General features: G+C 48.7%; 1 protein-coding gene across 1 annotated transcript in view; it reads left to right on the top strand.

Annotated features, from left to right (window-relative positions):
- The window catches only part of GAN (gigaxonin), a 33,789-nt gene extending 25,204 nt beyond the window's left edge, over nucleotides 1-8,585 (top strand). Inside the window, exons 10-11 of the mRNA XM_029926146.1 lie at nucleotides 6,871-6,980; nucleotides 7,066-8,585. Of these exons, the coding sequence (XP_029782006.1) occupies nucleotides 6,871-6,980; nucleotides 7,066-7,247 (292 nt within the window). The 3' untranslated portion in view covers nucleotides 7,248-8,585. The remainder of the gene's footprint in view (nucleotides 1-6,870; nucleotides 6,981-7,065) is intronic.
- Nucleotides 8,586-12,653: the final 4,068 nt, after the last annotated feature.

Below are 12,653 nucleotides of genomic sequence, written 5' to 3'. Positions count from 1 at the left end.
GGTCGGACACTTAACCAACTGAGCAACCCAGGCACCCCTGTCCTTGTTAGTTTATAAAGTAAGCCCTAGGCCCCAGGTGGGGCTTGAACCCAAGACCCTGAGATCAGGAATTGCATGCTCTACCCACTGAGCCAGCCAAGCGCCCACCTGTGTTAATTTTTAAATAATAGAACAGGAAAAGCTGAATTCCCCTTGTCAGTATAACGTCTAGGATTCTTCCTTGTTATTTATGTAACACTAAGTGCCCTGTATTAACTCATCCATAACTCATTCGGTCTTCAGAAAGCAACTCTCTGAGTATTGGTGCTCCTTTTATTCCAATTTTACACTGAAACACAGAGAGATAAAGTCATACGCCCAAAGACACACAGGTCACAAGTGACGGAGCTGGAACGTGAACTCGGGCACTCCGGCCCCACAGTACACCTTTACAGCCACCATACCATACGGCCTTAAAAACACAGGCTTTCCTGTAAATCTTTACAGGAGGAAACTTACATACAGCAGTAGTTTATTTCCCAAAAGAGCAGATGTTTCCAAATATGTTATATTTGCATACCGTGGAAACTGTTGCCAGATGAGCAATCTGTATTAGATTGGAGAACATTTATTGTTTCTAAGTAATCTCTTGTCTTTCCTGTCTTTGTTCCCTATTTTTAGGTTAAAACTTTCCTGGAAAAATGCCATATCTTACTTTCTGTGTTTCTGACTAAAAACAAAACGGTCTGAAGGAGAGCAAAGAAACTGCCCAAAGCTATGCCACGTCGTAGTGACCGCTTGGCAAGTCCAGAATGTCCAGCACCCCTGTCCCCGCCCGGGTGGCTGCTCCCTGACACCGCCGCCCTCCCGGTGACGCACACCCGAGAAAGCTCACCTTCGGTCTCTCTTGTGCTTCACGTCCCGTCTGTCGCCCAGGCTTGACCCTTCTTGAAGGCTCTGGAATATTTCCCACGTCGCCCGCCTTGGCTTCTCTGCCCCGCCCCCCTGGGCCCTCGTGTGTGCAGTGTCAGTACCCGTCCAGCCAGGCTTCCCGTACTTTGTCCCTATTTGTGTTTTTGAAAGATTTATCTGACTTTGGTCACTTCATTCTCCCGCTGGCAGTTCTTGGTGTTTCCCCGTTGCGCACTGGACAGGGGCGGCAGGCGTGCCCTCCCACCAGGCTCTCGCTCTCTCAGGTTGAGAGAAATGTTCAGCCTTTTCCAGGCTCCTCCTTCCCATGCCCCACGCTCCAGCCCCTTCTTCATGCGTCCCGTGTTTGACGCCTCCCCGCGCACGCTCAGCCCGGATGCCCCCCTTCGTTTCTACAGGCCTGTCTTGGTGACTGTTGACATCAGGACCCGTCAGCCTCATGTTTTGATCCCCGGACGTATAACTGGGCAGATGAACTTGACAAGCGCAGAATCCCCGTGTTGGGTCTCTGACCCTCGGGTTGGGGGCCCTTGTGGTAGGAAGGGCTATGTGCAAGTCCACTACAACTTTCCTTTCCCCCAAGACTGAAATCCAGAAGCAGTTCTGCATCCTTGAACGACTTACAGCATTTAGTGCCCCCATCAAAGACTTGAGCGTGCCAGAGTGGCGCTGCCTCTCACAACCCCACTTAAGGCGCTTGGAAAAGTAGAAAAGGCAGTTGGGATTTTGGACAGTAACTGTGTGTTTCATAAACATAATCAGATGCTTACGTGGATCTCAGATTTAGTCCAGATGTAGTGTCCTTATGCAGCGCAGCCCCTGGCCTTGGTATGTGGCTGTTGACCTAGCTCCGCCTGTTCTTCATACCCATTTGCACGGGCCCCCGGAAGCAGTTTTCCTGGCGCTGCCTGGCCTCAGGGCCCCCAGTCCTGCTGTCTGCCCTGTCCAGGGAGATTCCAGTCATCCTGGTGTTCCTTTAAAACATCATATTGGTCGGCCCCGTTGGCATTACACTGTTTGAATCTGATGGTTAGGAAGTAGCAGGTGCTACTTTATGAGACATGGGGAGATGGACCGCACTCCTGACCACATCTGTTTCCGTCGTGGTCCAGTCAAGGGGCAGAGACCACACCAGTCATCTGAACAGGGAAAATTTGATTCACGTAGTCATTAACTAGTAAGAGGTGGCTAACTGCTAACCGGTGTAAGTGAGCTCTAAGGAGGCAGAAAGCGCTGATTTGGGAAGTGCTCCCTTTAGGGCTGTGGGAAGTACCCGAAGAAGGAGCATATTGGGAAGAGGCCACCCACCCGGCAAGGATGCACTGTGGCCACCGCAGGCAGGACGCTGGGGTCTGGGGGCAGAGCTGGCCTGAGAGGACCCTGCTGAGGGCAAGCACCTCAGGGTCTCTGCACGCTGCAGGCAGCAGCCCTCGGGAGGAAGGAAAGACAGACACCAACTCCTTTCCCCACCTGGCCTTCTGGTCCCTCCAGCGCCCCCTATTGGCAAAGCCTAACACTGGGTTCATTTTCTCTGCTGTGTTTCGCCCATCATTGGTGTTTGCTGTCATCTATACTGTTTCCTTCTTTGGACTTACTCTGGGTTTATTTTGCTCTTTCCTTCCCCAGTTTCTTGGGGCAGAATTTTAGATTTCTTCATTTCTTTGCCGAAATCTCCTACCTTCTCATAAGCATGTTTCCCTTTGTCTCTCGAGCATAGTTATGCAGCCGCGACCCAGTCCCCGCCTGATGGAGCATCCCGCGTCCCGGTCACGTCAGAGTCGAGGTCTGTCCGTGGTCTGTTCCCTTGGGAATGGGCTCTCCTTTCTCGGCTCTCGTGGAATCTGGCTGCGTCCTGGACCTCGTGAATGTTGTCGCGGCCTGCGGTCCCTTCTGTGCCTTCAGAGCCGCGTGCGGCCAGCTGTAGCACTCGTGCACACGGCCTCGGTTCTGGAAGCCCGCCCCGGGTTCACGCACTCGCACACTCAGGCGAGTGCATGCACGTGAACTGAGGCGGCTCCTCGCCTCTCCTCTCTCAAGGCCTCTGCACACGGATGCTCCACCCTGGTTCCAGGGCCTCGAAGCCAGCAGGCTTTTCTCCAGGGCCGTCGGCCCCCCGAGCTGCCAGCGCCGGGCGGCCTTCGGCCCAAACTGCCGCAGCACCAGCGGCTCACTCCCCGGGGTCCCCAGGTCCGCCTGCGATTGCGCAGTGTCCAGGCCCTCGGCCGCGGTCTCTTGTCTCTTGCCCGGAGCTGAGAGCAGCTGCTTCTCACAGGAGGGCCAGCCCACTAAGGGCTTCCTCCTCCCTGCGTCGTCCTCCTCTCCAGTCGCCTGCCCGGCCTCCCCTGCTGTCCTGCTCTCCCGGACCCTCGCTGCTACGAGCCGGGCTGCCCTCTGACGTCTCCTTCCCAGGGACACTGCTCATTCTAGGTTAGAGGACACATCCTTGAAGCCTCAAGTCCTCCTATGACCGTGTTCGAGAACGTTCTAGCTAAAGGCACGCTACTACTTGGTCCGTCACAAACATGCCTGCTACTCCGGCCGGCGGCTAGGAGCTGGCCGCTGAACCGAGCACTTTTCCCTGGACACTTGGTTTCATGCCCACAAGTCATTTTGCTGTTAGTGGTGGCGTTTGGGATCTGCGTTGGGCAGATGGCGGTTAGCTACATTGTCCAGGCTCAACCGGGTGATAGGTGGCAGAGAGAGAAAGGCAAAACCACATGCCTTTTATATCTGTTTTATTTTTTTTTAATGTTTATCTTTTGGGGGAGAGGGGCAGAGAGAGAGGGAGACAGAGGATCCCAAAGCAAGCTCCGTGCTGTCAGCGCAGAGCCTGATGCACAGCTCGAACCCACGAACTGTGAGATCATGACCTGAGCTGAAATCGGACGCTTAGCTGACTGAACCACCCAGGTGCCCCTGTTTTATATCCATTTTATAAGCAGCAGCTAAATGCATGATGCAGTTAAGTTTTTCTGTTGGTTTTATTTCAACTGCACCTGTGCATTATATGAAAGAGATCATCTAGGATTATTTTTCTGAAACCCAGGAACTCTGAGTCATTGATCTGCTTTGGACCAAATTTGGTAGATATCATCTACATAGACTGATTTCTTCAGCTTTAATTGTTCCAGGGACGAATAATGAGAAAGTCTCAACTCTGCAAAACTGTGCCAAAGTACTGTTGTATTCCGATGTGCTTTTCAGTAAGGAATCTAGTCACAGGTGTTTGGTTGGCAGTGCGGGGTACCCCTGTGAGGACACACGTGACCCCGTCATGGGTTTGCCCCGAGGGGCCGTGTGCGCCTCCTGCCCTTCGTCCTGGATGTAGGGTTTAGCTGGAGACAAGGCCTGGGGACACTCACTGGCTTCATTTAATTCAGAACCTGGGAAGAATCAAAATGTTGGGGTTCCAATATTTAGGTTTATCGCTGGGGACATAAAAAGTGTGAATAAGCCAGCTATTGTAGTTTGACATTTTCTTTCAGTGTTCAGGCCCCCATTTTTCTTTTTCAGTGAGAGCTCTGGGATTTTTCCTTTTCCCTATGTCCTAGAGACATTTTGGAAGTAAGGGCCAAACTGTATTCCTAGTTCCGGCAAACTGCTGGGTACCAGTCAGCGTTCAGATAGAAGATGAATCAAATGTTGCATGAAGGTATTTAGACTCCGGCAGCTTTACGTCAGCCTTGCTCCAGAGTGGTCACGTGATCTCGGACAGATCATTCTGACAGGTCATTTTGCTTCTGTGCTTCTTAGAATTCCAAATATGGAAGCTGCTACTTTTTAACAGTCTGGGAAGGAAGGGTTCATTGAAAGGAAAGTGCTGTTCTTCGTGAAACGATTTCACATTTGTACTTAACAGGGAGAAGCACTGGCTCTCAGCCGTGGTCTTCCCGGACCCTTGAAAGCACAGAGTTGGAGATACAGGAATAATGTCCAGGCACCATATGCTCCAGTAACGAGCCTGGACATGGGTAGCTCTTAGATACATTCCCAGGGTCTGACTGAGGTCTGCTACACCGAGCTGCGTCTTTCGCTATTAAAGAAAAATTATTTGGTCCAGTTACCTTAAGTGAACACTAACTGTTAAATAGCAGAATCTATGGTTGGTGGTGGTGGTGATGTTCAAACAAACAAACGAAATGCTTTCATTTTGTAGTAATTTTACACTGATAGGGAAGTTGCAGAAATAGAGCCATGCACCCAGCGTCTCCTCATGTTAACATCCACATCACCATAGTATAGATTTCAAAACCAGGATATTTATGTTGGTACAGTATTATTAAGTAAACTACAGTCTTTATTCGAATTTCACCAGCTCGTCCACTAATTTCTTTTTTCCCTTTGCTCTGGGATCCACACGTGGGTCCGACAATGTACTCAGGTGTATTTCTTTAGTCTTTTTTCATCTGTGATGGTTCCTTGGTCTTTCCCTGCCTTTGATGAACGTGATACTCTTGAAGATAATTGGTCAGTGTTTTTATAGGATGTCTTTTAATTTGGGTTTGTCTGATGTCTTTTCGTTTGGGTTTGTCTGATGATTTCTCATGATTGAGCTGAGGTTATGCATTTTTGGCAGGGACACCGCACAAAATGTGCCTTATTCTGTGAGTTATAAATGCAGGACTATCATTATTTATTTTGTGGCTCAGCTGTTCCAGCTTTGGCCAATGGGAACGCCTTCCTATGAGCTCTGTGTCCCCTGGACACACCCCGTCCTTTCAGCACTTCCTGTCTGGCACACAAGGTACTCCAGGCTCATCTTGTGTTTCCTGTCCCAGCTGGGGAATCAGCCACTTGTTTTCGGAGCCCTGGATCCTTTTAGTGGCTATTAAATTGATTTTCAACAGAAGTGCCAAGGCAATTTAGTGAGGAAAGAAACGGTCTTTCAGCAAGTGGTACTGGAGCAACTAGATAACTGTAGGGAAGGAAATGAACATCTATCTACCTAATACCATACTGAAAACTCAGCTTGAAACGTGCTGTAAGACCGGAGTGTAAAAGCTGAAACTATGAAGTCTCCAAAAGAGCATAGGTAGAAAACCTCTGCAACCTTGGAGAGGGCAGGGATTTCCTAGAAACACATAGGAGGCATGACCTTTAAAAAAAAGAAAGAAAAGAGTAAGTTGTAATTTATCAAAATTAAAAACTGTTCTTCAAAAGCCTCCATAAGGAAAATGAAAAGATAATCTACAAGCCGGGGATAATATTGGTGATCTACATCTAACAAAGGACTTGTGTTCCCAAGAGGAAGGCAGAAAACCCGGTTTTAAGAATGAGCAGATCTTGGAGCAGACATTTCACAAAAGAAGGCAGATAAAATGGCCAGTGAGCACACACACAGACACCCAACATGTTTGCGTTCTGGGAAGCCCACGCCTCTAACATGGCCAAGGTCAGAAAGCCCGACATTCCTGAGAGTGGGCAGCAATGCCCAGTGGTTGGGGTTCTCAGATGCCGCTCACTGGGATGGAGAATGGCGCAACACGGTGGAAAACGGTGCGGCATTTCTATGTCAGGTGGAATATACCTGTAGTCCTGTAGCCAGCTCCATGACATAATATCCACAAAGAAGATTTACACTCCAGTGTCCAAAACAGCTTCATTCACCAAAGCCAAACACCGGAAGCCACCCGAAGAACCATGAGTGAGGGAACCCGTCCATACAATGGAAAACCACTTACAGTAGTAAGAAACGAGTTATGGATATAAGCCACGGTGTAACGACCCTCAGGAACGTCGTGCTGAGCAAAAGAAGCAGAAACTCTTTGTGTCTCCAAACAAGTGCCATTCTAGAAGGGGCAGAATGCAGTATCCATAGTGACAGGTGCCAGGAAGGAAGCGGGGAAGCGGGCTGAGCTGAGCGGGGGCGGGGCCTGTGCTCTGGACGGTCCCCGCGTCTTGCCGCCTTCCTAGACCTCGTCCTCTTGACGTCCTTAGATCTGTCTGTCTGTTCGCTTCCAGGTGGATCTACCTTAACGACCAGAACTTGTGCATCCCCGCCAGCTCCTCTTTTGTTTACGGCGCCGTCCCCATCGGAGCCAGTATTTACGTTATCGGAGATCTCGACACAGGTAAGCGCGGTCCGGCGGCCTGGCTGGAGCGGTTTCTGGCGATTCCAAGCGCGTTGTATCACCTCTGCCGCTTCTCGTGGTTCAGGTACCAACTACGACTACGTGCGTGAGTTTAAAAGAAGCACGGGCACGTGGCACCACACCAAGCCGCTGCTGCCGTCCGACCTCCGCCGCACCGGCTGTGCGGCCTTACGCATCGCCAACTGCAAGCTCTTCCGCCTGCAGCTTCAGCAAGGCCTGTTCCGGATCCGTGTTCACTCGCCCTGAGGAGGCAGCCGCGCCGACGCAGAGCTCCTGACCCAGCGCACCGGGGCACGGCTTTCTGTGAGGGGACGGAGGTGGCGGCCTGACTCTGGTGGATTTACTGTAACGCTCAGAAGCCCGCGCCGCAGCTCCTCCTGGGGGGACCCGTAACTGTTGAAAGAGCTACCTTGGAGGAAGCAGTTCCTCCAGTAGGTGTGTCCGCAGACAGGCCGAGTCGCCATCAGGAGGCAAAGGGAAGTGGGAATCGGGATCATGTAAAATACTGACGTTACCTTACCGCGGCGCGTTCTCCCGCGAGGGAAGTCCTGTCCGAGTGACGGCTGTGTGCGAGCACCTGGCTTTGGGAAGCAAACAGAAATCCGTATATGCAAACCCGCATAGCCCAACGTACCGAGATTGCTTTCCTCCTGCCCCGGAAGGAAATACCATGCCTGACCCTGCCCGACAAATTAAGGTCTGTGCCTAAAACGTTAGATTGGACTGTATGCCAGTTAGTTTCCACTCACTACTAGTACTGTGTCCTAAGAATCTTTTTAAAACTATATTATCATGAATTGAAACTAAGATAAAATTTCTCTTTTATGACATTCTATCTTAGTGACCTACAGGTTCAGTAAATCAGTGAGCCAGGGTGCAGCCCTCGTGTGAATTTCAAGGCAGTTGCTGGCTTCTGGTGTTACGATAGGCATGTCCTGCCAGAATTCCTGGGGTGGTGGTCGCGGAGCCGTGAGGGGTCTCCCGCAGTGCCGTTCTGCCTGTCCAGTTAACCGGAACCGTTTCATAAACGTGAGGCGATTAGCAGAGGAAGGGGTTTTACACAAGAAAGACCTGAGTCAGACCAGTGACCAAGGTCTGCTGTGACTACAAAAACTGTCCAGACAAAATATATAGGGATCAAAAAACTTTAATCTGTCTGAAAGCACACACAGTCTTGTTTACTCCTGTTTCGGATTGAAATCTTAGAACGTGAACCTGCATTAAGAATCTAGTCTTCGTAGCAGAATTTTCTCAATGCCGTTCACTAGCAAGAGTTTTAGACAAATTACATTATAAGTAAAGTTTGGCTGGTAGAATAAACTACCTCAACTTAATTTCATTCTGTTCATAGTCGAGCAAATTCATCTCTTCCTCTGCTTCTCTGCTCCCCCGCATTCCTGTGTCCCCCCACGCCGCCGCCTTTCCCAGTGGGGGAAAGAAATCTGTCATTAGTAGCACTTATCTTGTAAGAAACTTTGTTTTCCATTCAAATTATGCCACCTTAGTGTGAAATCAGGGACTTTAAAGTGCTTGATTATGTCATAATTTGAATTTTATGCAATATCAGATTTCTAATCAATTTAATACAGAGCTCTTCATTTTTAATTCTTTTCTACAGTTTCCCTCCCCCCTCAGTAAATGGCTGTAAGAAGCAGTATTTTGTCTTAATGACTAATAAATGTATAAATGTATCCTTTAGTTATACATTTGAGAATAGGAGTTTCTTCTAGAAACTTCCTAGATGGAATGCTTGTACACTGTTAACATGCACAGGGAACATCGCTTATGGTTCCCCACCCGTGAGCAGAAAGAGAGTGACCTCCTGTCCGCGGTTTTTCTTTTTTTCCTTACACCTGTGAGGAGTCCGTACGATGCTGTAGAAGGTGCTGAGGGAAGGTGGGGGTCGGAGGGATGTTGTGTGCGGCACAAGCTTCTGCTGAAAGAAGGCGTGAGGTGTGTATCTTCTGTATCAGAGGCACCGGGCCAGATTGGCCACACAGTCATGTAACACAGTCGAATTCGATACTAAAGCAAAGCCGGCCTTTTTCCTTTGAGGCGTGTGCCAGGCGGCTGTCCTCTGCGCACGGCCCGGTGACACCTGGGCTATCTTTTCCCCAAAGCGAGCTACGCGGCCGCTGCAGAGAAAGCAAACTTCCTTCTACGGTTAGATACTCATTCTTTAGAGGAGACAGATTGCTGAAGAAGTGAATCTCCTTTGGTAAAATCTGAACGGAGCAGAACGTTGGCCTTCAGAAGTTAACAGCAGGGACTGGTGTCCCGTGGCAGCCGTGACAGTCGGCCCTTCTCTCTCAATCTCCGAGGTCTGTGATTCCGCCCAGTGCGCCCCAGGCCTCTCCAGCGAGACAGTCCGTTGTTAAGGAGCAAATGGGTTGTTGCAATGTTACTGCAATATTATCAGTGCCTGCATGACTCGGTCAATTCATTTTATAAAAAGTTCTTTTTCTTAGTTTTTTATTCAGTTCATTGACACGGTAGCTGCAGAAATTAGATAATGTTTTTTAAAATAAATTTGCCACATAATACGGGATGCAATAACCAACAAAAGCTGCTAAGTGCCAAACTGTTATTTTCCTATGTAAAATATAAATATACAAATACTCTGCTGAAGGGTAGGAATGCATTTAATTTTATTAGGTTCCAAAATGAATCACGACTTCTCTGTAAATGACAGTGACTTCAGTATTGTGAAATAAATTTTAACTCATTTCACGCAGGGTTGTTTTAACATTCCACTTATGCCTTGAAGCATCTTTTCCTTGACAAATGTTTAATACTTCTTTTTCCATAAGGCACTTTTACCAGGCATAGGTTGGGATAGGCAGTTGAAGATAGATCTTAAAATTTTAAACAAAATATCTTTGGGGGAAGTGCAATTTATTTTCATTATCCCGCCAACAGAAGGAAAGTTGTCTTGGGTTAGGGTCAGTGAGTATTTAAGGATCTCTTGTAGGCTGCTTGTTTGTGTGATTGTTTAACACCTCCAAATAATAGAGTTTTCAAAGATGTACGTGTTTAATTTAAAATGAAGTGTTGTTCTTGATTTTTTTGTTTTTTGTTTTTTGTTTTGTGTGAGTGTGTGATAGTGTTTCTCTACTGTGAGAGGGAAAAGTGTGAGGGAGGTAGAATGCATGCGTGTTACGTGACGTGGTAAGGCTGTTGATATCTGTTTACTTTTAAAATTGTAGTTCCGAACTACATTCATTACTGTCCTGGTGCTTTGGATAAATCCTTGAGCCTGTGGCTCTTCAGTTAATACTACTGTGTTCAACTCACGTTGTAACTAGTTGTGTGGTAACTAGTTGTGTAACTATTCATAGAATTGTAGTCCGTAGTCAGTTCTATCTGGTGTTTGCATCCCTTCAGTGGGACTTAAAACAGCGCTCACCAAGTAGTATAGTCGCTATTGCTATGAAGATTCGGCCTTGGAAATCTTTGAATTCCTGGTTTCTCTCATTAGTTCTTTTTTATTTTTAATGTTTTATTAATTTTTGATACAGGAGAGACAGAGCATGAGAGGGGGAGGGGCAGAGAGAGAGGGAGACACAGAACTGGAAGCAGGCTCCAGGCTCTGAGCTAGCTGTCAGCACAGAGCCTGACGCGGGGCTTGAACCCACGAATGTGAGATCTGACCTGAGCCGAAGTCGGAGGCTTAACTGACTGAGCCACCCAGGTGCCCCTCTCATTAGTTCTTGATTTCATTGCCGTGAGGAATTGGTAGCTAACAGTAGGCTATTTTCAAACCGCAACAGCCAGAAAAGATTTGGGCGATGGTGGACGGTGTGCTCTCTGTGCCGAAGTGGTACGGCCACTTTCATGATGCTTTGGGGGTGTCCTGTTTATGATTCGTAGGTGGGAGGGGTTTCCTAGGCAATACGCAGGAAGCACCTCCTCGTGTTGACCTGGTAAAGTTCCTCATGGTAGTAAGTTAGGTTTTTAGGAAAATTCGTCAGCTGCCTTGGTCCACTGGGGTTCCATTTGGTGCGTTTCTCCTTCCGTGTATCAGACCAAAAAGTTCCCCAAGAGTGCTGAAGACACTGTCCTATTCCCTTCTTGTTGGCCTTCCTGACTTTAGAGGACACGTCCTGTGGGCGGGTAGAGACATTTGATTGTCTGGGGAAACAATGAGGTGGCATTTGCATGGATTTATTTCTTCTTTAATGTCAGTTTCTGAGCGAGAGCTGGAGCAGGGGAGAGGCACAGAGGGAGGGGGACAGAGAACCAGAAGCAGACTCCGCAGTGACAGCAGAGAGCCCGTCGCAGGGCTCGAACACTCACGAACCGTGAGATCATGACCTGAGCCAAAGTCAGACATCCAACCGACTGAGCCCCCCAGGTGCCCCTGCGTGGATTTAAAATGTGCAGGGACCCCCTTAAAAAGCACCTGCTGGAAGGGAAGGGTGAGGTTGCTCTCATTCCGTGGCCTCCTCTCACGTCTGTGAGCCTGGGGGAGCTGGGGAGAGAGGAGACTCGGATTAGCACAGAAAAGCTGCTGGGTTTCATCAACAGATGCTTATGGAGCACCCCCTAAGGATTCTGTGTGGATTTCTGGGGGCTGTCATGCTGCCCTCCCTCTAGGTCGGAAACTCCTTGTGGGCAGCGACCCTGTCTTGGGCATCTGCTAACCCCAGTGCTTGGCGCACAGCAGGTGGTCAGGAAATGGTTGGCCAGTGAGTACAGTACCTTGTGATCAAAGTGATGTTCTTCGTGGGAAATCCTCTCCAAGCGACCTATTTTGTTGGATTTTAAACGAGAAGCTTTGTTTACAAATGGGCTGGCCTCCTATCGTAGAGTGAGACACTGGTACAGACAGAAAACACAAAGTGCCTGACACATGGGCGCACAGTCCTGTGGCTCCCGGATGTGCTGCGGGCCGTGGGAGACCCTGCTCTAGTCCGCACACCTAATACCACTGGTCACATTGAATGTTGGGCTTTTTACACGTGCCTCCAGGTGTCTTCCAGAACATACTGCTGTGCTCCTCACTTCTCCACGATGGGTGCAGTGGCCCCACTGGACGGAGAGCAGTCCCTGAGGCCCAGAAGATGCGGCTTCATTTCCCACCTCGCGTACAAGTATAGACCCAGAGCCGAAGGCTCATCTTTATGTTGTCATTTCACCATTCAGCCTCTGAGGCTGACGCTTAATTTTCTAGGCATGTGACTCTTTTGAGTTCTCTAAAATAATCGTTTGTGGCATAACTTAAGCCCTCAAACATGTCCTTTAAATTAGTTACACAGAAATAATCAACAAAATAAGCTGGGAGGTCTTTGGTTTTCTTTGTCAGTTAGCTGCAGGGGGTTTAGGACCAAAGTCCTCAGAACGGAAGTGCGAAGCGTGTTTGACAGAGAAGCAGCTTTTATTTTTAAAGAGCAGAAACTTCGTTTCTATTTCTTTTCTTACCACGTGTAAGCAGTAAGAGAGAAGATAGTGTGTCTTCTAATGTAGAAGAAAGTATTTTGCTAGCTTCCTAGACCCCTGACATACTTTTTTTTCCTTTTTTTTAACATTCATTTTTTTAAATGGTTTATTGTCAAATTGGTTTCCATACACCACCCAGTGCTCTTCCCCACAAGTGCCCTCCTCCATCACCACCACCTCTTTTCCCCCCTCCCCTTCAACCCTCAGTTCATT

Source organism: Suricata suricatta, chromosome 16 (genome assembly GCF_006229205.1).
Source record: "Suricata suricatta isolate VVHF042 chromosome 16, meerkat_22Aug2017_6uvM2_HiC, whole genome shotgun sequence".
NCBI classification, from domain to species: Eukaryota; Metazoa; Chordata; class Mammalia; order Carnivora; family Herpestidae; genus Suricata; species Suricata suricatta.
This window is presented reverse-complemented; position numbering and strand designations above follow the sequence as displayed.